This window comes from Pseudonaja textilis, chromosome 11 (assembly GCF_049901715.1).
Source record: "Pseudonaja textilis isolate UNSWEBS1 chromosome 11, rPseTex1.2, whole genome shotgun sequence".
In the NCBI taxonomy this organism is placed as follows: Eukaryota; Metazoa; Chordata; class Lepidosauria; order Squamata; family Elapidae; genus Pseudonaja; species Pseudonaja textilis.
This window is the reverse complement of record NC_142000.1, coordinates 12,601,862-12,626,937: the sequence shown is the minus strand read 5'-3', so window position 1 is coordinate 12,626,937 and position 25,076 is coordinate 12,601,862. Positions and strand designations below refer to the sequence as shown.

The following is a 25,076-nucleotide window of genomic DNA, read 5'->3' as shown; positions in this document are numbered from 1 at the left end:
CTGGGAGTTGAAGCCCACAAATCTTAAACTTGCCAAGTTTGAAGATCCTTGTTCTAGAATCTAGTAACCTAATCTCAGCTCAGCTGGGTTGACAGAAGAGGCTTCTTTGTTATATAACAGGACTGTAGGAGAGCAATTTAAGTGATAAAACAGATTCAGAAAGGGAAATGGCCAGGAGCCATCAAACAAAATGACTAGAACTTCAGCCCAGCTACCTGATGCAGTGGCTTTGAAGTGAAGCACACACATTGTCTTTCAATCCTCTTATTTAATTGATTTATTATTCCACCCAATGTTCTCCAACGAAAGAATTTCCCCATGAATTTCTCAGTGGCTGGATTATTTCAAAAAGCAACTTTCTTCTGTGGCACTGAATAACTTGAATAGTTATTGAAGAAACTCACCAGAGAATGAGTCACTTCATGAGAACTTTCCTGGAGAATTAATGGAACAATGGGGAGCTTGCAAGATTGTAGAGCACTGGAGAGAGTATAATACAACAAAGACAAGATATTCAGAGTTTTTCAGTACTAAATAAATACAGCTCAATTTTTTTTTTTGCACAAGCATCTTCTTTCTAAAATTCTAAAGCTAATTCTATTTCTGCATATTGGGTGAAAATTGCTATGGAAAAATGCAAGATCATTTTTCTACCTGGCATTAGTTATTTCAACCTATTTTTATGGTGGCACTATGTACAGAGTACAGAGAAGAGCAACAAAGATACGGGGATAATTGGGTTATGTTTAGTTTAATGAAAAGAAGGACTAGGAGTGACATGATAGCAGTCTTCCAATATCTCAGGAGCTGCCACAAAGAAAAGGGAGACAAGCTATTTTCCAAAGCGTCTTGAAGGCAGGACAAGAAGCCATGGATAGAAACAAACAGTGACAGTGAGAACAATTAATCAGTGGAACAAGTTGCCTCCAGAAGTTGTGGATGCTCCAAAACTGGAAGTTTTTGAGATGAGATTGGATAGTCATTTGTCTGAAATGGCAGAGGGCAGTGATGGCTAACCTTTTTGTTGTTGTGTGCCAAAAGTACGTGCGTGTGCACATAAGAGCGTGCATGCGTGCCTGCACCTATAATGCAATGCATATGTGACCACCCTGCGCTCCCATAGCCCACATGTGTGTGGGACCCCCCGCGCTCCCCCTGCCTCCCTGCACATGTGCACGCGTCTCCTGCATGTGCCCTGCCCCCCTCATTCATGTGTGGCAGATACCTGAAAATCAGGTGGCTGGTGGGAGGTGTGCATGCATGCGCAGTGGAACTGAACTTGGGTGCCTGCAGAGGTGGCTCTGCGTGCCATTTCTGGCACGTGTGCCATAGGTTCACCATCACGGGCATAGGCAGGGGTGGGATTCTACCAGTTCGCACCTATTCGCTAGAACCGGTTGTTAACATTCTAAGCAGTTCAGAGAACCAGTTGTTAGAAGAAATGACTGGCCTAATCCTGTAAGGAAGGCAGGAAGGAAACATTCTGGTGTTGCTTACAGAAACTGCCTTTCCGTTAACTCTTATTACATTCTGGGCAGGACTAGACTTCCTGTCTCAGGAATGGAGTTTTCTTTCTCCCTCCTTTGCTGGTACTTTGCTTGTGTGGAGTGACCATTCAAAGTTACAATGGCACTGAAAGAAGTGACTTATGACCATTTTTCACACTTACGACTGTTGCAGCATCCCCACAGTCATGAGAGGCCAGGCGAGGAGATGCGTGCCTCGACGTGAGTGATGTTGAGCTGGCCACACCCAGCCAATAATATGACCACCAAGCCACACCCACCCAGTCACATGACCATCAAGCCATGCCCACTACCCAAGCCACACCCACAGAACTGGTTGTTAAAAATTTGAATCCCACCCCTGGGCATAGGGTTTCCTGCCTGAGGAGGGAGTTGGACTAAAAGACCTCCAAGGTGCTCTGAGAAGCTCCATCTCTCTACAGTTGCACTGATATGCCACTGGTTCAGTTGCCTACATCCTTCTGTTTTGGCAGAATTGAGCACGCATTGCTTGGAGCTATGAAAACCATTTGGCCTAATGGATCCGGTGCTGGATTACCAGCCAGGAGACCGGGAGTTTAGTCTTGCCTTAGGCACAAAACCAGATGGATGGGGATGGACTTAGTCACGCCCTGCCAACCTTAGGCAAAAGGTACAGGGGAATGCTGCCTCTGAAAATGTTGGCCACAAAAATTATTACTATTATTTATGAAATACGTATGCAGGGACCGGTCCCTGTTTGTCACCAGTAATCAGGACTGATTAAAGCAGGGATGTAATAAAAAGAGGGCTGAAGAACATTTGGAAATGGCTTTTTCAAAGCAATTTCCAGAGAGAAAAAATGAATAAATAAACCTACAGCTCGCTTTTTGCATCTACTCACTATCATCGGCTGGACCAGCTGGTCATAAATCCTGCAGGGAATAGACCAAAACGTTCTCGTTTATGTTGAATCACCGGCATGCTCCACGCCTTCTAAGCAGTACAAAGCCTCCTTCGGAAGGCACCCCTTACAAAAGGAAGGTTAAGCCAGCCAAGGACACCCCAAGGAAGCTGCTGCAGAGCACAATGAGTAAAGGCCTCCCACACACATTAAAACCAAAACTGGGATTTTTGAATGGGCAAAGTATGCCAGGAAAGGTCAGACCTTCAAAAGATGAGAGCCACAGCCGCCACCTTCTCCTTAAACAAGTTCCTGGGCATTGTCAGAACTCATTTATAAAGGAAGCAAGGGGATCGGGGATAGAATTGCATGAATTTATGTGTGATCCAGAAATATTGGGCAGACTTTTTTTTTTCTCCTCTCACGCAATTGTTTATATTTTGCTTTTATTAATTTTACAAAACACTCAAGGGAGCGAACATATTCAACGTGCCTTCTTCCTGCCATTTTCCCACCAACAACCACCCTGTGAGGTGGGTTCAGGGCAGTGGTGGGATTCAAATTTTTTTAACTACCTGTTCTGTGGGTGCGGTTTGGTGGGCGTGGCTTGGTGGGCGTGGCTTGGTTTGGTGGGTGTGGCTTGGTGGGCGTGGCAGGGGAAGGATACTGCAAAATCTCCCTCCCCTCCCCACCCCACTAACCTGCTTTCCAGCTCCATTCTCCTGTGCAGGGCAACAAAAGAAGACCCAGCCAATCAGCTGGGACTTGGGAGGCAGAGAATAGATGAGGGCGGGGCCAGTCAGAGGTGGGATTTGCCAGTTTTCCAAACTATGCAAAATATCTGCTACGGGTTCTCCAGAACTGGTCAGAACCAGCTGCATACGACCTCTGGTTCAGGGGTGGGCTGCTGGGGGTTCGCAGGGGTTCGGGGTTTACTTTGCTAAATTTTTTGAAGCCCACCCCTGGGTGGGTTGGGTTGAGAGAGGAAAGGAGAAATTTGGCCCTAAGACACCCAGGCAGATTTCATGGCCAAGGCGTGACTAGAATTCACAGTCTCCTGGTTTCTAGCCTGGTGCCTGAACGACTAGGCCATCATCGTAGAATTTTGTCACCTGCTTAGAAGTCTTCAAAATAGTTTATTATCTTGGCATGGAAAGTTTAAGGGCCATATATCACTGCATATCAGTTGCTAAGGATAGAAACAGAGGAGAATGTATATTTAATAATCTATGTTTAATAGCCTGCTTATAGCCTTTCTAGAAGCACTGTATTAGTCTCTGCAGGAAGCAGGCTTCATTCAAAATAGCATGTCCTACTTTCTTAAAAAAATAAAGATAAAATATGGTAAAATACTTTGAACACTGGCCGAATTGATACGTAAGGTTCGCACTGTTGTTACCAAGTTCCTGCAAATTTTAATCCAAGCTCAAAGATTTCTTTAAAGTTGTTTTTCAAATCTATAAAAATAAAACATAAGACTGCAAAAAAAACCCCAACCCCTCCCAAATCTAAAAAGATTGTTTCGAATCATTCTGTGTTAGAAAAACTGGGCAGAGAAAAAAAACAAATCTAATGTCTTTAATCTACAACAAAAAAAGAAAAAGAATCAAAGATAACGCCCCCCAGACATTAAATACCATGACGTGAAAAAAAGACATGAGTTTGGGAAGAGTGCATTTACTCAAGGTTTCAAAGGCTTTACACTCCACTTCCTCCCTTTTCTGGTTTTAAAGCTGCAAACAGCAAAGACATACTTGTGCTACTGCTGGTTGGGGAATTCTGGGAGTTGAATTACATCTATTTTTTGAAGTTGCCAAGGATGAGAAACGTTGTGGCTTTAGGCAAACATATATGAGCTTCTACATGCATTACTTTCAGCTGAAAAGTGCTACAGTTTTTAATTGCCCTGCCTATCCTTTTAAGAAACAGTGGGCAAAACAAATTCTAGAGGGAATTAGTTCTGAATGGTCTGTTAGCCCAAAATTACTTCAAGAATAATATAGTTAAAAGAGGAAAACTGAACTGTTTTTAAGCATTCCTAAAAATAGAAGTGGGTGGGGGCAGGGCAGCCACTAACCATGATTTAATTTAAGTAACTAACTCCTACAAAATTCAGTTTTCCCTTGGTAACCATAAGTTGCAGGAAACTTTTTTTTAATCTCCAAGACGGCACCCAGGCCTTTGACAGGCTTTGCTGTTTAGTCTAAAGCAAAGGTCTTCAAACTTGGCACGTTTCAGACTTGTGGACTTCAACTCCCAGAATTCCTGAGCTAACATGACTGGAGGGAGAATTCTGGGAGTTGAAGTCCACAAGTCTTAAAGCTGTCAAGTTTGAAGACCCCTGGTCTAAACTAAGCTAAAAGTGGGGCCATTTGGGAAGACAGAATTACCCAGCCCTTTAGTACATTTGCTCAATTAAAAAAAAATCAATTCAGTGAGTGAGCTTTAATTAAACCCTCACATGAAGCTCCATTCTTACTTGATAATATTTAATTATAAATATGCAAAAAAAATCAGTGTATTTATTTTGTTAGATTTTTAGGGACAAGTGAAGTTCAGAACAAAAAGAAATAGACATCCATTTCCTCCCCAGACACTTCTACTGTACTGAATATAGTTGAGACAGCTACAGATGAATAAGACAGCACAAGTAAGGCCATTGATGCGCTAAGCAATGTTTCTGAACCTTTAAAATGTGTGGGTTTCAACTCCCAGAATTCCCCAGCCCAGGAATTCTGGGAGTTGAAGTCCACACATCTTAAAGGGAAAGGACTAAGGGCACTTTAGACCAGGGGTCTTTAAACTTGAGAGGTTTAAGACTTGTGGACTTAACTCCCAGAATTCCTCCTCCAGTCATGTTAGCTCAGGAATTCTGGGAGTTGAAGTCCACAAGTCTTAAACTCGCCAAGTTTGAAGACCCTGACTTTAGACCCAGATAGGATGATATGCATCAACTGCATTTGCACGTTATGCTTCACAATAATAGTCGAGAGGTCTCAAAACCTGGCAACTGTAAGACTTGTGGACTTCAACTCCCAGAATTGGTTGGCTGGAGAATTCTGGGAGTTGAAGTCCACAAGTCTTAAAGTTGCCAGGTTTGGAGACCTCTATGCTAGATCAGTTAAATCTGCCACCCTGAGCTTGTACAATATGGAGCCCTCAAATAACCGGGTTGCACTGCATCTCTTGCGGATCCTCAACCTCGGTCTGTGATTTGGGGAGGGGGGCGTTCAAAGGTTTCTTTGCATCCAATCCATTCCTCCAAGGGGCCACTCATCATCTGATGCGCCCCCCAAGAGGCACCCGGCCCCGTTTGCTGCCCCCGCCCCGCTCTCTTCCAGGTTGTCCTCTGCCGCTCTCTTGCCCACACCTCTGCTTGGATAGAATCCGAGTGGTTCAGAGTGGGATCCCTGAAGATCTCATACTGGATCTCAGATGGAGGATGCTCGCTTTGGCTTCATCAAGCAGCAAGTGGGCTTATAGAGACCTCACCACCCCTGGCAAAGGGAAGAGAGTAAATCGCCTCCTTCTAAAGCAGGGGTCTCCAAGCATGGCCACTTTAAAGCCTGGGGGATTTCAACTCCCAGAATGCCCCATCCAGCTGGGGAATTCTGGGAGTTGAAGTCCCCCAGGCTTAAAGTGGCCATGCTTGGAGACCCCTGCACGACGGTGACTCCAAAGGCTCAGGTAAGTTCCCCCCTCTCTTTTCCCTTCCTCCCCATTGAAGAAGCCAAGCGACTCTGACCGACGCTGGACGGTCCAAACTCGCTTCCCCCACCCCCCCTTTGATCTCACCCCGCAGGATACACCTTGGACCAACCGCCCCCTCCGCCTCCACCGGAATTCGGTTACCTAGACGACGTTGTCAGCATCCTTCCGTCCGAACGCCGCGGAGGTTCTGAACCCGCCCCCTTCGCCCCCGCCTGAGCCAATGGCGCGGCCCCTCTCCTTCTGCTGGGGGTGACGTCATGGACGGTGAGTTTTATTCCCCCCTCCTTCCCTCCTGCTGGCTGTCCCCGTTCGGCGGCGGCGGCGGCGGCGGCGGAGCAGCAGCAGGCAATAATAGCCGGAGGAGGCGGAGGCGGCGGCGAGACACCCGCGGGGCGGCTGAGGGCAACCCGGCCCGGCCGGCGCAGCATGGCTAAGCACCACCGCACACCGGCGCGGAGCTCGGAGCCGGTCATTGAGGTCAAAAGCAAGGTGAGCCAGCGGGAAGCGGGGCTTTGCCCAGATCGGGGACGGCTCCGAGCGGCGGGCGGAGAGAAACCCTCCGAGGAGGCTGCGGCAGTCCCCACCCCACCCCCGCATCCCCCCCGCGAGATGCAAGGCGAGAGCCGCCGGGCCCAGGCAGGCAGCGGTGCAATGTCGGATGTCGGGCTGAATGTAGGATGTCGGCCGCGCGGCAGGTGCACCTGGGAGCAGCCTCCTCCTCCTCTTCCTCCTCCTCCTCCTCTTCCCAAGCGGGCGTTGGGTCTCTCGACCCGGCTCGACCCGGCGATCTCTTGCCTGGGGAAGGAGGAGGCGGGGTGGGTGGGGGATCGCGACGCATCTGCCTTCTGGCTGAGCGCAGCGCTGCGCCGGCCTCGGAAGCTCGGCCTAACGGGCGGCGGGGCTGATGCTTTTGATGGGGATGATTAGTATTTGCTCCGATCTGGAGGGATTTCCGCGCGTTGCTGCTGCTGGGCAGCCTGTACGTGAGAGAGGAGGAATCGCCCGGAGTTTTTTTTCCTCCTAGGTGATAAGCACACACACACACACACACACACACACACACACACACACGCATGCCGCCGACGGGTTATGCAATAGTGCGGGGTTTGCAAACGGGGGGGGGCGGCGGCTGAGGAGATGTCTCGGTGTGGCAAATGCCCCCCCACTCCCAAGGATGGAGAAGGGGTTCGGGTGAGTATCCCTAATCCAGGGAGGCTGCTGGCTTTGCTTCTTCTGGGACCCCCCCTGGTAAAAAGGGAGGGTATCCTTTGTAGTGGGATACCACTACACATTGAAAACACACACAAGGCATGGAAAACCAGAGGGAGCATGGGAGTGATTTGCTTTAGGATAGAAAACAGAGAAGGGACCTTGGAGGTCTTCTAGTCTTCTAGTCCAGCCCCCTGCTTGAGCAGGAGAAGCTGGTTTCGCCGTTGACTGTGCTTGTCAGAAGGTCGCAAAAGGGAGAAACCTACCAACTGTCATAAGTGTGAGTCAGTTGTCAAATGTAAATTGCATGACCCTGTGGATGCTGCCATGGTCATAAGGGTGAAAAATGGTCCTAAGTCACTTTTTTTCAGTGCCCTTGTAATTTAGAACAGTCACTAAACAAACTCTTGTAAGTTGAGGACTACTTGTATAGGGTTACCTATATTGGCTGCAGTTAATGGAAGTGGCATTTCTTTTGCACTGTAATCTGGTTCACACAACCATTTGGTGACTTGCCTGGATTGATTTTATTGGATGAACTGGGAAATTGGGGTGGGTGATTTGATATGTGGAACCGAGAAAACGTGGTTTGTTCAAATGCAGCGGGGTTGAATAAATCACAGTGTAGTTTAATATACTTCGATATTTGAATACAACCTGTTTAATGTATGCTGCTCCTAACGGATGGCTGTTGTTATTGATTGTTGTAGAGATTAGAAGTAGCACTGAATAAGGAATTTTGTTTTGTATGGTGTTAGCCTGGAGGAGCTGAGACCTTGCATGAAAATCTTGTCTGCTCTCAGTTATTGTAATAATGGACCATATGTTGCTCTTTGTTCATATTTGTCTTTGGAAAGCATAACATTAACTTCTTGCAACAGAGCAAGCAAACCTTAAAAAAAAAGTCTGCTGTTGTCTGGATCCTCTGGAGAACTCCAAACTTCACCAGGTGAAAAAGAAATACAACCTTCCTAATGAAAAAGACACAAGTGTAACCATAAATAGTATAATAAAAACACAGTGTCTATTTCATAATTCGGACAAATAGCAAGGACTGACTGTGATTGCTTTCAAGGAGATAATGTGTTAGATCGGGCTTAATAGACAACATTTTGACTTGCCTGATCCACGCTGCGTGAAGAGGAATTGTCTTGGGCCATGTGTAAAATATACAAGTGTATGAATTTGTGGGGCTGCATTATGAGGACCACATGTGGCGTGTGAGTTGTGGGTTGGCATGCCTGTATTAAATGGTTGAAAAATATCTGTGCGCTTGAAGAGAACGACTATGTAAGACGTGCCTGGATAGCAGAGGTGGCCTTCAGCCGGTTCTGACCAGTTCTGGAAAACCGGTAGCGGAAATATTGAGAAGTTCAGAGAACCGGCAAGTGCCACCTCTGACTGGCCCCGCCAACCCCATCTCTTCTCTGCCTCCCATTGAGTCCCAGCTGATCGGCTGGGTCTTCTTTGGTTGCCCTGCACAGGAGAACGGAGCTGGAAAGCAGGTTAGTGGGGTGGGGAGGGAAGGAGGATTTTGCAGTATCTTTCCCCTGCCACGCCCACCAAGCCACGCCCACCAAGCCACGCCCACAGAACTGGTAGTAAAAATCCCACCAGTGCTGAATAGTTACTGTCATGGGCTTCTCAGGACCTGGGGAAGTTTGCAAAGTATTAAAGGTATATGGAGAATGTGCTTTTATTTGGAAAAAGGAGTTGCCGTCTCCCCAGGAAATCAACAAGCAGTTAGCAAGAAGATCAAGCAAATCCACAACAAACTTAGAGATGAAATGACTGCTCTGCAAAGGAATCCATTTGGCAAGATATATTTTTTTTAACCTAATACCTTTTCCCCCTTTTCAATATGCAGGCAGTCCTCAACTTCTGACCACAATTGAACCTAACATTTCTGTTGTGAGACATTGGTTGAGTGGTTTTGCCTCATTTTGCAACCTATCTTGGCACGGCTGTTAAGTGAATCACTGCAACTGATCAGTTAGTAACCCGGTTGTTAAGTGAATCTGGCTCCCTCCCATTAACTTTGCCGATCAAAAGGTCGCAAAAGGGAAACATATGACCCAAGGACACGGCAACCGTCATAAGTATGAAAGTTGCCAAGCTTCTGAATTTTGATCACATGATCATGTGGATGCTGCAACAGTTGTTAAGTGTGAAAAATGGTCATAACTCACTTTTTTCAGTGCTGCTATAATGTTGAACGGCCACTAAATGAACTGTTATAAGTCGAAGACTACTGTCACGCTCTTTTCTGAGGGACTCTGAGGGAGCGGAGAAACAGCCGACAGGGAGTGGAGGAGTGGCTCCGGAGGTTGTGGAGGAGGCTGGGGAAGGGCAGAGGCTGGCTGGGCAGTCAGAGGAAGAACCAGGCCCATCCCCTCTTCATCCTAGGATATGCAGGGAGGAACGGAGAAGGAAACAACTTGGCTTACGAGAGAGGAAGCAGCCATGATCCCCCTCATTGGTTGCAGCTGGGGAGAATAGAATATAAGAAAGACAGTTACAACACAGCATTGCCAGAAGCAAAGCGTGTTTTATTTTGGGCTGAAGTTATCTGGTTGGCGTCCTTCCGACAGACTGTGCCTTGTTATCTCCTTGAATTTGGTAATTACTTATCCTGGTCTGTTGTGGAATTTCCTTCATTGTAGTTTGTTTGGTTTTTTATTTCACCTCTATCTGCTCATTAAGTTCGGACAGTATTGCTTTCTTTTGAAGACTATTTTTGAATACGTTATATCTCCAAATGAGAATTATTGAACAGTGGGGCCGAGTTGGAGGCATTAAAGGACATTTATTTACGTTTTGGATTTTCTTACGTTTGTGTTACACCCTGGGTCATCACAAGTACCTGTATCTAATTTTAGCTGGTAAGCAACTGCTAAAGCTTGACAGGTGCCTTCCAGGTGTGTTGGAAGTATGACTTTCCAAATTAGGGAGCAGTGGGCTGTGGATCCTCAGAACACGGTCCTAACATATCCAGAGGGCATTAGTTAGAAAAGCTTCTGTCAAGGAAAAAGAAAAAAAAAACTTTATTTTCCATTTGGATGATTCTGTTGATTGCTGGGCACAACTCAGGCTGGAAAGATCAGAAATTCAAGGCATGAATTCACAGTTAGCGGAGATTAAAATCAAAGGTTTCGAGAGCAGGAAATGAGCTAATTCTAATAACTTGCCCAGCCTCTGTATCCATTTTTCCATTTAAACAGCAAATATAGAAGAGAAGATGCTGTGTTGTACATATTTCAGTCTCTGAGAACGACGTTCATGATCTTCCTTGAGTACAACATCATGTAGCTATTCAAAACTGACTCCCTGTCTGTCCAGGTAGTCCTCGATCTATGACCACAATTGAGCCCAAAATTTCTGTTGCTAAGCGAGACGTTGGCTGAGAGAGTTTTGCCCCATTTTACGACCTTTCTTGCCACAGTTGTTAAGTGAACCACTGAAGTTGATTAGTTAGTAACAAGGTTGCTAAGTGAATCTCTGCAGTTCTTAATTTAGTAAGATGGTTGTTAAGTGAAACTGCCTTCCCCCATTGACTTTGCTTGCCAGAAGGTTGCAAAGAGTGACACTGCAACCGTCATAACTCTGAGTCAGTTGCCAAGCACCTGGATTTGGATCACGTGACCATGGGGGAGGCTGCAACGGGTGTTAAGTATGAAAAATGGTCGTAAGTCACTTTTTTCAGTGCTGTGATAAGTTCGGCCACTAAATGAACTGTTGTAATTCAAGGACTACCAGTATAGTATTTAGCAAATCCTTAAAGCAGTTCTGAATAGCAATAGCACTTAGATACTGCTTCACAGCGCTTCGCAGCCCTCTCTAAGCAGTTTACAGAGTCAGCCTATTGCCCCCAACAATTTGGGTCCTCCTTTACCGACCTCATAAGGATAGAAGGCTGAATCTACCTTGAGTTGGTCAGGATTGAACTGCTGGCAGTTGGCAGAGTTAGCCTGTAATACTGCATTCTAATCACTGCTCATCATGGATGGAAGGATGGATGGGCCACAGCATTAGTCCTTAGACTTATATACTGCTTCACAGTGCTTTCCAGCTCTCTCCAAGCGGCTTACAGAATCAGCCTATTGTCCACAACAATCTGGGTCCTCATTTACCGACCTCGGAAGGATGGAAGGCTAAATCTACCTTGTTGGATCCCTCTGCCCTCCAGGTGTCTTAAAGGACTGGAATTCTCTTAAAACCGCTATAGAGTGTTTTGTTTATATCACACCAAGCCCTGGTTTGTGTTCATTGTCGATTGACAAACTCAAATGGATTGTCTCCACGCTCTGCTTACCTTTCCCACTAAGCCAAAACCAAACAAGCACATTACAGCTTGTTGGGATGCGTCAGCGCAAGATGGTGCTTTGCTGGGTATTTTCTCCAAACCGTGAAAAAAGGTCGTTTTCATTTGAAGAGGGGGTGGGGTGGGGAAGGTGAATTAAAAGAGATCTCAACTTTCTTTGCTGCTTTGGAAAGTTTTCCCCAAGGCCGGTTTTCTTTTTCTTTTTTTCCCCACCTTGGCCAAGCGGTTTTATCGGTTTGGCTATTATTTTGTGTCTGTTTTTGTCTTCTTGGCAGTTCGAGGCTGAGTTCCGCCGTTTTGCCATGAAGAGATCCAGCGTGGGGGGTTTCCAGGAATTCTATCAGCTGATCCAGAGGGTGCACCAGATCCCTTGTTCCGAGGTCCTCTTGGGATACACCGACATCCATGGAGATCTGCTTCCCATCAACAACGATGACAACTATCACAAGGCCCTGTCCTCTGCCAATCCTCTCCTCCGAATCATCATCCAGAAGAGAGGTAGGACAAACCTTGAGGATTAACAACACGCACACCCCACACTTCTCTTACGTGTTCTATTTCCGGTGGTCTACGCTTTTATTTATTTTACTTATTTAAAGCATTTTTTAAAGAGTTAAAATGAGGGTAATTGCTTCAGGTCCTCATCCAATGCTGAGAAAGATTGATAACTTTCATTCAGAATAGTAAAAGGAGTCGTGCGGTGGCCGACAGGTAGAACCCACACCTCACAATCAGGACACTGTGAGTTCGATCCTAGGTGAGGCAGATATTTCTCTCTCTGGGGCACACTGAGAATATATCTGCTGAACAAAACTCTGCATTGGTGACAGGAAGGGCATCTGGCCATTAAACACTTAGAGTAGTGCACAGTGGCCTAAAGGCGGAGCTCTTGCCTCACAATCAGGAGGCCGTGGGTTCGGTCCTAAGTAGAGGCAGGTATTTCTCTGGCCACACTGAGAATGCGTCTGCCAAACAAAACCCCTCATTGGCGATAGGAAGGGCATCTGGCCAGTAAACACTCAGCTCCATTCAGTTGCCCAGACTCCTCCCCGCAAGGGATTATGGGGTCGTTAAATGAAGACGATGATTCTGAATAGGAAAACAAATCAATTATGATATTGTGAGAACAATATATATTGGCTGCTGTTTGGGACAGCAAGCAAACAGGACAGGTATAGACTCCAACAGATGAAGCTAAAACTGTGGAAAGAACCATTGCAATTGCCTGCATCCCATGGAAAGGCCCATATTGTGCAAATCAGAAGGAGGGCTGAGTTGATATCTGCAGACGCTTCACATTCTGGACATAAACTGTTTCCACTCTTTCCCTTGGGATGAGTTGCGCTATGGAGCGTTACATGCCAAAACAACTAGACACAGGGACAGTTTTTTTTCCCCTCGTGCCATCACTCTGCGGAATACCTAATTCTCACAGTGCTGCCTAATGTCTGTGTGTATTTACCCATGTAATGTAGCCGTAGCATTTTCATTTATCCTTCTATTATCTTCTTTACAATTATTATCATTATTCTGTTGTTTCCCATGTGCATTGAGAGCCTCTGCAACCAGAGACAAATTTCTTGTGTGGCTAATCACATTTAGCCAAATATTTATTTGTTTGTTTGTTTATTTATTTTTATTTATTTATTTGTCAAGCAAGTATTAGATAACAGGTATAAACGTAAACATGGTTATGAATACATGAAACAGATACGAATAAAAAGAAACAATAGGGCAGGGACGGTAGGCACATTGGTGCGCTTATGCACGCCCCCAATGGAGTATTCGATTCAATTCAGTTTTAACATGTTGAGTTCAGGCAGATTAACAGAGTTGGAAGCGACCCTGTAGGTCATCTAATCCAGTTCCCCTGCCCAAGCAAAAGACCCTACACCATTTCTGACAAATGACAGCCCAGTCTCTTCTGGAAAGCCTCCAAGTGGTGAAATTTCTTTGCCTATTTGCAGTCACTAGGTTACTGACTGTAGGAGAAGCGGGAAAAAGGATTAAAAAAATATGATGGGGAACAAGAAACCAGGGACGGGAAGCTCAAACGGACACCATCCCTTGTGTACCTATTTAAGGAGGGTGGACTTCAACTCCCAGAATTCCCCAGCCAACCTGGTTGAAAAAAACTGTGTCTCAGGCAGTCCCAGGCAGTAGGTGCAATGGTGAGGAATTGCAGTTTAGCAGTATTTGAAAGAGAACAGCTTCCTTATCTTTGCCTACCACAAATGCCTGACTAGGGATGTGGTGTTAATAATAAGGCTTTTAAAGATCAGAAGGGAGAAGATTAAGAGGGTTTTTTTTAAAAAAAAAATAGTTGTGCTTTGATAGGATATGTTTTAAATGGGTTGAAAAATCTGCTTTCCAAAACTTAGCTAGCCCGTAGGAAAATACGGACTGGTCATTGATGACCCTCCTGTTCTGACCTAACTGGGTTCCCAGAGAGCAAACAGACAAGGCAGCAGCCCCCACCTTTCAAGGTTTAATCACGAATGCTGTTCCTTTACAGATAAAAGGCTGCTTTCCAGCAATTAATTCCGACAAGAAAGAGCCTTGTCAAGTTGTTTGTCAAGGCTGCCAAAAAGCCAGAGATAAGAACTAATTTACAGAATTCTCCAAACACAAACTAAGATGTCCACCAGTTGAGTTTCAGAGCTTCTTTGCTTTCTGCAAAGAATGCTTTTCCAAACCTGGCTTTTATCCTCTTGAGGGAGGGGCCATTACCTTGCAGCCTTACTCCCGAGTCACCTGTGCTGCTGTAATTGTTCTTTCCTCCGAGCAATCCTTCGTGCATGTGCACTTAGCACAGGCTCCTCGGGAACCTCCTCATCGCTGCTGCCAGCCCCCACAATCTCTGAAGGCAGCAGTCCACTTCTTAATGGTCCTGGCCCCTCATCTGAGCCCTCGCTCTCCTCAGCCATCTGCACCTCTGCCGGCTAACCACAACACCCTATAATGAAATACTATGAGTTGTAATCTAGGATCTTTTAATAATTTCAGTAACCAGAGTCTTCTTCCTCTGAATCTGGGCATTGAGGGGGATTCTCATATTAAGGAGGGTCCTTTCATCAGAGACAGAGATGATCTGTGCAGTAGTAGCGCCCTCTTGCCTTAAAGAAGAGAAAATAAATTTGTATACTTTGCGATAACAATAGAATCCAAAGATGTTTGTGGACTGAAATCCTGACAGTTGACATTTGTTGTGCAATTTTTTAAAAAATGACATGAGCTTATTTGTCAATGTTTGATTGGACTCTATCGAAGTTTACATTTTTGCATATTACTTATTTTCATTCCAGCATTGGAAGGATTAGAGCAGAGTACAAAAGAATTGAACATTGGAGAGCCGTATGTAAAGATACTATCCCAGACATTCAGACTTGAATTTATACCTTCTGTTAACTCAGTTGGTAACTCAGTTACTTTAGTTGGCTGGGTTTGCACCACATGCTAAATAAAATAAAAAACCAAAGAAATCAGATTACTTAGCTGAACGTTTAGACCCAAATTCACAAGCTGCAGTACATGTATTCTTAGCTCCTGATCTGCCATTTCAGGTCTTTCAAAAACCTATTCTGAAAATGATCTTGTCCGCTGCCCAACAAAAGTTGCTCTCCAGCATTAAAAGTCTTCTGATTTACTAAAAATAACGAGCATCACATTTCAAACAACACCAGGCTGTTGCCCTTTAAACGTATATTGTGAGAAATAAAAATCCAGCTAATCACAGATTACCAAGGTTGCATAAACTACAGATCTGAAAAAGAGTTTGCAAAAAGAGTTAGGCTATGGTGACAGAACATCAGGCTGGGCAGTGGGAACTGGTGGGAGCTGCTGGCATGTCTCTCCGCAGTGAAGTTTTGATTTCATCAGTCGGTTGGCATCCAGTAGCAGCAGTAAAGTTCATGAGACGGTTAATGTGATTTATTTGGAATCAGGGCACATACCAGAGCTGGCCATGGCCAATCACTGGCCAGAAACCAGCTTATGTTTTCATATCTTTTTCTTTCGTTTTCCTGTCTTCTCAGAGCTCCGGAGAGAATGGTTTCTCAGAACGGTTTCTGGCGTCTTGTGTGCGATGGTACACACTGAGCTGAGAGATGATAGGGAGAACAATGCCCACTTCCAGTGGGAGACCCCACGGAGCACATCTTGTCCAAGATTCCTGGCAAAACCTGGAGTTGATGTAACTTGGATTACTTCCTGGAGTGGGGGAAAAGATTGTGTTGTTCAACCCAGGCTCCCAGGCTAAAAATAAGCCGCTGTACCCAAAACACAGGATGATATTTATAACTTGAGATCTGGGTCTGCCAAGGTGCTCCATTTAGGCAGGGCCATCTGGAAAGGCCTCTTCCTTCCCCCCGCCCTCTCTCTCTCTCTCTCTTTGAAGATGTTTCACTTCTCATCCGAGAAGCTTCTTCAGCTCTGACTGGATGGTCAGAATCCTTCCATTCCCCACCATCCAGTCAGAGCTGAAGAAGCTTCTCAGATGAGAAGTGAAACATCTTCAAAAGAAAAGCAAGAAAGTCCAAGTTGCCTCTTGGGAAGAAAAAAAAAAGGCAGCTTTGGGACATCCAGCCAGGTTATTGTTTTTATTCTTCAAATCCACGTTATGATGTAAGAGAGCCCTTAACCCAAACCTGGTTCTCTGTTGCTTGTATGCGATCTTTGGCTTAATACCGAGAGCTCATTCATAAATTGTATCTTACCGGTATTTCGGTGGCTTGTCCGTTTAAGAACGATTCCAATTTTATCACACTACGCTGCTTCTTTTGGCTACTTGTTATTTCTCTTGTGGGCTGTTAGCTCTTTCTACCATCTGTTTCGTTCTCAAAACCAGTTTGGCTGTCGGTTAGTCTGGCTGAGAGAGAGAGAGAGAGAAAACCATTTAATTTATATTTCGCACGAAGTCATAAGATGGATAGACCCCTTTCTGTTCCTGTCTCCAGAGCTCTTCATGGATCAGCAGGCCAACCTTCGCTAGTCTGACATCCTTCGTATGTGTTTGATTACTCCTCCCCAAAACTAACCATGACTGCGAAGGTTGGGTGACGGCCATTGTAGTTCATCTACTCACTGAGGCGTGGAAAATGTGAAGCGATGGCTCCCTGAAGCTTCTGCCTGAAAAGCAGCTCTGGTGTCCGTCCTTATAAGGAATTCTTTTACACATAGCCTTCAGGTCTTGCCAGCTCCTTTGCATTCTGGCATCACTCTCTTTTTTTTGACGACATATGGTATAAAAACTGGCAGAAGCATGAGAGTTGTTTATGTTTTCCTTTTGCACCTTCCCATTGCTTTGGAAGGGAGCAAGGCTTCAAAGATATGCGTACTTGGTCTTGTTGTTACCTTTTGGCAAATCATACTTGGGTTAGTTACAAAACAAATGACTCTCTCTTCTCCTTCCCCAGCCCTTAACGCAGCAGTGGCTAACCTTTTGGGGCTCCTGTGCCTAAAAATGGTGTGTGCGCTTCCACGCTGGCACTTGCATGCCTGCACACAGAAGGCAATGCACCCCCCAACATCCCCTATGCCTGCGTGCATAATCCCCACCCACCCACGCCACCCCCTTACCTGCACTGCCCCTCACAGCTGATTTTCAGCCGGTTTGAGGCCTTTTTCAGCCTCCCAAAGGCTTGAGGAAGGCTTCTGCAGGCCAAAAACTAGCCCCGTTTCATCACTTCTGGTATTTTCGGAAAAACAGGAAGTGATGGAACGGGGCTAGTTTTCAGCCTGCAGAAGCCTTCCTCAAGCCTTTGGGAGGCCGAAAAAGGCCTCAAACCGGCCGAAAATCAGCTGTGAGCCACGTGCAGGCCCAGTGAGGTAAGTTTGCCTGCAGCTTGCGTGCCGACACAAATGGCTCTGCAATCCTATGGTTTGCCATCATGGCCTTAACAGAATCATAGCAATATGCCTGCAAACGGGATGTTCTCCCAGGCCTTCAGATAGGTCCTTGGCAGTTTTTTTTACAATGTAGGGAGCTGGATTGTCCAGATTCATGGGCTCTTCTCTTTTCGTTATTTCCAATTTTGTCTTTTTTCTCTCATAAACAAACTTTGCCTTTAGAGCTCAGGGAGGCATGGGCAGTAGAAATGTAGAGCTGACTCGTATCTGTCAGCAGAGGCAAGTCAGGAAGAGAAAGTGTCAAACAAATGGTGGGATTCAACCTGGCCTGCTTCAGAGGAGGGATGAAACAAGTGGCTTGAGGTCAGAACAGAATAACAGAGTTGGAAGGGACCTTGGAGGTCTTCTAGTCCAACCCCCTTGCTCAGGCAGGAAACCCTACGTAATTTCAGTCAAACGGTTATCCAATCTCTTCTGAAAAACTTCCAGTGTTGGAGAATTACAACTTCTGGAGGCAAGCCATTCCACTGGTTAATTGTTCTCACTGTTAGGAAATTTCTCCTGAGTTCTAGGTCGTTTCTCTCGTTGATTAGTTTCCATCCATTGTTTCTTGTCCTGCCCTTCAGTTGCTTTGGAGAATAGCTTGACTCCCTCTTCTTTGTGGCAGCCCCTCAGATACTGGGAGACTGCTATCAAGTCTCCCCTAGTCTTTCTTTTCATTAAACGTAGACATACTCAATTCCAGCAACTGTTCTTTATATGTTTTAGCCTCAGGTCCCCTAATTATCTTTGTTGCTCTTCTCTGCACCCTTTCTCAATATCTTTTCTACATTGTGGCGGTGGCCAAAACTGGATGCATTATTCCAAGTCTAATTTTTACCATTGGGCACCCAATGTTTTTTATTTACCATTGGAATATGTCAATTCTAAATAATAATTTTAATGAAAGTGTACATTTGTGTCTTTTACTCTGCTAATATGTAATTATTTTAGGTCAGCAAATGTTTAACTAAGTCATCCTGTGGCATTACGGCACAAAACACCCCTCCCTCCACACACACCCCTTGTTCAATATGGAAAAATTGGCAGCCTAAATACATATATTTCAAGGGTTTCAGCGAAGGTTATTTCTGATGAATTCTTGCGGGATTCAAACCCGTTGGTTGCCTTCTTTGTCTGGGGCACCGGCTGTGGCAATGGTTAAATGCTGTGGCCCTTTGTGTTCTATAGCTGAAATCTACAATATAATGCCTGCGGGGCATAACTCAAAGTGTGATTAAAACTGAATTATTCATACTCCTTTGTAATCCTCCCAGGCTGTGCTCTGTAATCCTAGAAGCAAATGCCACTCAGAAGTAGGGTGAGAGGAAGGAGGCAACCCTTCTGGGAGGAGAAAAATATTGGATTTATCTTCTTATAGCAAGGTTTCGCAACCTGAGCAGTTTTAAGATCGGCGGACTTCAACTCCCAGAATTCCTCAGGTTGGCCATAGTATTGTCAGTATTCCAGCGTGTAAGTATAAAAGCACCCAATTATTCAGTTTTCCTTAATCCTCACCCCAGTCTGGCAGGTTTCCACGAAGAGAATAACTCATATTCTAACATTCCATTATGTAACATAGATAAGAGGATTATCCTTGGGTGATTAAGTCATATGGCCTGGTGCTGTGCCTTGCTTAGACAAAATCAAAAATGGCACATCTGGCTGATGTTTCTCCTTGCCAGATAGGCACCACTTTGGCCTTCAGATATTCGACATCCCAAACGCTAAATCGTTTTTGCATCACTAAACCATCCAGCACTTTCAAAGTATCCGATGTTGGGAGAAAGAGAGAGCTGTGAAAAGACAGATCACTTGGGTGATCCAAAGGCACGAGGGATTGTAAAAGAGCACCCCAAGAGATGGAAACTCAGAATTTAGCACCTAATATTGCTGGGTAGCCAATAGGGAGAGAAAGGCAACTTTGTCACAGTCGGGAAGCTGTGAGTTCGATCCTAGGTAAAGGCTAATATTTGGAATAGACTCTCCTGCTCGAGCAATGGGTTGGACTAAATGACCTCCAAGGTCCCTTCCAACTCTGTTATTCTATGTTAAATCTATGTTTGTAAATGGGTAACATAGGTATGTTTGTGTACAAATATACACATGTATATATGTATCCAGGCCACATGGGAGGTGATAAGTGGCTGGTAAGCTATTAGATTTGGGATCTATGTGTCAGCTTTGGGAGCCATATTCCACACTGCCACATAACCTAAGAGAGTGGGAGGGAGGTGATTTCAATTGAGTAGCTCTAAGTGATAAAATTCTTTTGTTAGTTCATTTAGTGTGGCGCAGGATGAAATGAGGATCTTACTTTTGGACGGATGCTGATTGGCCCATGAGATGTGATGGCGGACAAGCGGGGATGGATTTGTATTTGGGGAAATTGTGGGAAGCCCAAAAAAACTTTTAGATTCGGGTTTCCACAGATTTGCCAGTTGCTATTCTAATCAAGGTACTTTTGAGATACCATATTTACTGGACTATAGAGCGCATCGGAATATAAGCTGCACCCACTAAATTTTAAAAGAAAAAAATATTTTTAAATATATTAGCTGCACCAGACTATAAGCCGCAGATATATACGTTGCGAAATGAGATATTTACACAGAAAAAGAAGAATGCTCTTCGCATGCGGCTAGTATTAATAATATTAATAATAATATTAATAATATTAATAATATTCGCAGGCCAGAAGTCTCCAACGTCTCACCATTGATTTATTAACGCCAAGCTTACTTGCAGCAGTTCTATTCCCTTCCTAGATAGACAGATCGATTGCGTTCAACTTAAAAGCTGCATCATATGCTTTTCTTTGTGTATTTTCCATGATGAGGGTGTGAAAAATATTTTGCATTCGTGTGTGTCGTGCTGCTTGTGTCGAGTGCATCAGAAACTACCCGTAGCGTCTTCTTCTTTGCATTGACCTCTTGAGTCTGTCACTTTTTTGCGCCCCCTGATGGCAGTTAATGAAGAAAAATTGATAGGTAAGCCGCATTGTTGAACAAGCCGCAGGGTTCAAAGCGTGGGAAAAAAGTAGCGGCTTATAGTCCGGAAAATACAGTAAGTTTGTCTCAGAGTAACTGATTGGAACGGAGGTTTTCTGGAACGCTGGCATTTAATTGTGGAAAGCCGAAAAAACTTTAGATTCGGGTTAATGTCAGCATTCCAGCAAACCTCAAAATGATGCTATAGAGCGTTGCACACCAGAACTAGACACAAGGACAGTTTTTTCCCCCATGCCTTCACGCTGCTAAACAAATAATTCCTCAACCCTGTCCAACTATTTACAAAGTCTGAACTACTATTACTATTAATCTTCTCATCACTCCTTATCACCCATCCCCTCCCACTTGTGACTTTAGGACTGTAACTTTGTCGCTTGTATCCTTATGATTTATATTGTCTGTTTCCTAGTATGATTTGATTGTTGATTGTACCCTATGACTATTATTAAGTGTTGTACCTGATGATTCTTGACTCTTGACGTATTTTTTCTTTTATGTACACTGAGAGTATATTCACTAAGACAAATTCCTTGTGTGTCACTTGGAGAATAAAAGAATTCTATTCTATTCCATTCCATTCCATTCCACCCCATCCTATCGCTGGGGAATTTCCCCTTGTGACACCTTCTTGTTTGTTTTCTTTGTTCTTGCAGCAGAAGCCAACGCCAGCGTCTTTGCCTCCAACTCACTGCAGCGGAAGAAAAAGGGGCTGCTGCGGCCGGCGCACCAACGGGCCAAGCCACACCTGTTGATCGGCATGCCTCAGGACTTCCGCCAGATCTCCTCCATTATCGACGTGGACATCTTGCCCGAGACCCACCGGCGTGTGCGGCTCCATAAACATGGATCCAACAAGCCCCTGGGCTTCTATATCCGGGATGGGGTCAGTGTGCGAGTGGCGCACCACGGGGTGGAGAAAGTGCCCGGGATCTTCATCTCCCGCTTGGTCAAGGGCGGTTTGGCAGAGAGCACCGGACTTCTGGCTGTCAACGACGAGATCCTTGAAGTCAACGGCATTGACGTGGCGGGCAAGTCGCTGGACCAGGTCACTGACATGATGGTGGCCAACAGCCACAACCTCATCATCACCGTCAAGCCGGCCAATCAGCGTAACAACGTGATCCGCAGCAGCAAGGCTTCGGGGAGTTCCGGCATGTCCACGGACAGCACGCCCAGCCAGCAGACGCCTAGCCCGGCTTCCCAGTACCTGAGCAACTGTAGCACAGCCGAAGGGGAAAGCGACGAAGAAGGAGACCTGGTCATCGAGAGTGACTTGCCTGCCAGCTGCCCCAATGGGGGTCTCCTCGACAGCCTCCAGCACAGCCTCTCGCTCTATAGCTCCCAAGGCTCCCTGCCTTCCCTGAACAGTCACAGCGGCAGTGGGAGCCCCATGCGGGGTAGCAGAGCAGGCAGCCTCCAGGAGGATGGCACCATCATCACACTATAGCCTTTGGGCGGCAAGGTCTTTCCTTCCCGGTTCTACTTGAAAAACATGGTTTCTGGGGTCAGCGTGGAAGAGCCACGCCCTCCTTGACCATCGGAGGTCAACTCTAGAGATTGGAACCAAGGCTTACCCTCGTTGAGCCGGACTTGCACACGCCCTTCATGCTCCGATGGTGCTTCTTGCAACCAGGTTGACTGGGGCAGTTGGAAGGACCAACTTGCCTTCTCCCAACCCTTGGCTGCCCCAGAGGCTCTCTTTCCTTTCCGTGTCCAGGGGGCTAAAGGGACGGGCCTCCTATTACTTTCTTTGGCCTCTTACCTGTCTTCCAGGTAGGGGATGGCTGGCCTCATTCATCCCCCAAGCTCTGCCTCCACTGACTTCTCATGAAGTGTTTGATTTTAGGTGTTTTTACGATGACATATGTGTGTCACAGTTAATATATTGCAACAGACTATTAAACCATGGGGTGTTTTTTTTATAGTGTTCCTTCACATTGTTTTATTTTTGAAAGAAACCTGCAGGAGGGATAGGAGGAGAGGACAATGGAAGGAAACCATCCCGAAAGAGAAAGAGAGAGAGAGAGAAAGAGAGAGAAACTGGTCTGCTCTGAGAGACAGGCACCTGTGTCCATTTGAAGTGGCGGCTTGGCAAATTCAGCCACGTCCCTTCCTCAGTCTCTATGGCAGGCAGATTAGATAACAGATAACCAGAGTTGGAAAGGACCTTGTAGGTCATATAGTCCAACCCCCTGCCCAAGCGGGAGACCCTACGCCCGACAAATGGGAGTCCGCTCTCTTCTTGAAGGTCTCAAGTGATGGCGTTCCCTCAACTTCCGAGGGCAACTTCTGTTCCGTGGGTTGATTGTTCTCCCTGTCAGAAAGTTTCTCCTTATTTCCAGGTTGAATCTCTCCTTGGTCAGTTTCCATCCATTATTGCTTGTCTGGCCTTCGGGTGCTTTAGAAAATAGCTTGATCCCTTCCTCTCTACGGCAGCCTTTCAAATATTGGAAGATGCTATCATGTTTCCAATATTTGGTCCTTCTCTTCACTAGACCAGCCATGCCCAGTTCCTGCAACCATTCTTCATTGGGGAGGATCGCCCCCGCATTAGCCAAGAACCCTCCCAGGCCTTTTAGCAAGTGAGCAAAGAACTCTGTGCCAAGATAACACAACTTCCATGTTTTATTACCAAGACCACATTGGTGAAGATCCCAAAACGGTCTTAATTTTCTCCCACGATGCTATTGAACGCCTGCTGGTAGGAACGGGGGTGCAGGTTGGAAGGGCAGCAGACAAGGGGAATGCTCTCCATAAATTAAAAGCAGTTGTTTCTCAGCCTTGGCCTTTTGAAGATGGGTGGACTTCAACTCCCAGAATTCCCCAGCCGCCCATCTTCAAACGGCTGGGGTTGAAAGACGCTGGGCCAAAGGGTGGCTTTTATTTTCATCTTTTAGAAGGGGACCCAGAGTGATCTCCAAGGACAACGGGGAAGCTTCTAAGCACTTGAAAGGCTGATCTTGTATGCCAGCCTTCCGCCCAACTACGGTCCTTCCATCTGTCTGGAGGGCACCAGGTTGGGAAAACTACCTTACTTCTCACTAAGGGGACAGATTTTGATGTACACGTTTGCGTTCTTGATGCATGTATGGATCTTTGCGAGGGAGAAGTCTCCCTATCGTGCTAACCTACTGTCTTTTCATGAATGATCAGGAAATGGTGGCCACCCGTCTACTTAAATCTTCTCCAGCCAAACAAACAAACGAGAGGTACTGATGCTTTCAAGCGAAACCTACTGTATTGATCGCAGCAAGTCAGGGCTGTTTTTCTCCTACGGTCGGCTAACAGCACTTGAAAGACTGATCATGCAGAAACTTCATTTACTTTTTAAATTACAGACACTCAAGATTCCTCTTGTTCACTTTAAAGCTCAACCAGCAGAGACACGGCCTGCAGGTTTTGGGTAGTTGCTCTTTTGACACATTCAGACCTAAGCAAAATGTGGCTAAGCATCTATACCTGTCTGTTGTCTGTCTGCCTCTCTCTGTGTGTCTATCTACATATCTATCATCTATCTATATCCATCCATCCATCTACATCCATCTCTATCCATGCATCCATCTATCCATCCATCATCTATCTACATCCATATCTATCTATCTGTCTATCTATCTATCTATCTATCCATCCATCCATCCATCTCTATCCATCCATCCATCCAATCCATCATCTATCTACATCCATCCATCTACATCCATATCTATCTATCTATCTATCTATCTATCTATCTATCTATCTATCTATCTTCTATCTATCCACCCATCCATCATCTACATCCATCTATCCATCCATCTCCATCCATCCATCCATCCATCTCTATACATCTCTATCCATCCATCCATATACATCTCCATCCATCCATCCACATCCATTTATCATCTATCTACATCCATCTCTATCCATCCATCCATCTACATCCGTCCTCTATCCGTCCATCCATCCATCCATCCATCCATCCATCCAATCTGTCAATCATCTCCAGCATTTTCATCGTTTGTGCTGCCTAGCAGTGCTCCAGAAAAGAACTATTAAGCAGCTAGGATGTAACAAGACGATGAGTGTTATTTCAAATGTTCACAAATTAGCATTCTGTATACATGTCTCACTTGGTACCAAGCTTACTGATCACTGGTCTTCAGCTACCCAGGAAAAAAAAAATTCCATCGCCTGAAACTTTGACTGTTTTGACGTCCCCCTTGGAAGATCGAAGTTCTCTCGTTCTGCTGAGGGGACAGAGTCCACCACAGCTCGGTGGCAATGTCTGCAAAGAAAGTGGGAGTTGTGCCCCTGGCTTTTGTTTGGGGCTGCAAAGAGTTGCACCTCTTTGATGTGTCGGAACAGGGACCGTGACGTTTTGAGGGCTCTTCTGCCTTAGCACTATACACCTAGGGCAGGGGTCTTCCACCTTAAATACTCAAAGAGCCCTTTGGACCCGTTTCCCACAAAAAAGAAAACACCGGGAGCCAATCGTTTAACAACTGCTGTGACTGGGTGGGCGTGGCCAACTCTAGGTCACTCACTCCCAGCCAGTCACCTCCTGCTCTGGAGTA

The 25,076-nt window shown here is 45.6% G+C and overlaps 1 protein-coding gene across 2 annotated transcripts; it reads left to right on the top strand.

The window, feature by feature from the left end:
• The first annotated feature begins 6,406 nt into the window (after window positions 1–6,406).
• Window positions 6,407–22,446, top strand: PARD6A (par-6 family cell polarity regulator alpha). 2 transcript variants are annotated; one of them, XM_026718976.2, is made up of 3 exons: window positions 6,407–6,588; window positions 11,905–12,127; window positions 21,183–22,446. In XM_026718976.2, the coding sequence occupies exons 1-3, from the start codon at window positions 6,526–6,528 to the stop codon at window positions 21,971–21,973; spliced, it is 1,077 nt and encodes a 358-aa protein (XP_026574761.1). In that variant the 5' UTR covers window positions 6,407–6,525; the 3' UTR covers window positions 21,974–22,446. The 2 variants fall into 2 exon arrangements, with proteins under 2 accessions (XP_026574761.1, XP_026574760.1); XM_026718975.2 differs by having other exon boundaries at window positions 21,180–22,446.
• Window positions 22,447–25,076: the final 2,630 nt, after the last annotated feature.

Bases quoted from the DNA above. Each gene is read 5' to 3' on its own strand.
- PARD6A (XM_026718975.2), top strand. From the start codon at position 6,526: ATGGCTAAGCACCACCGCACACCGGCGCGGAGCTCGGAGCCGGTCATT. The intron at 6,589-11,904 runs GTGAGCCAGCGG...TCTTCTTGGCAG, and splicing joins TCATTGAGGTCAAAAGCAAG to TTCGAGGCTGAGTTCCGCCG. The intron at 12,128-21,179 runs GTAGGACAAACC...TTGTTCTTGCAG, and splicing joins AATCATCATCCAGAAGAGAG to CAGAAGCCAACGCCAGCGTC.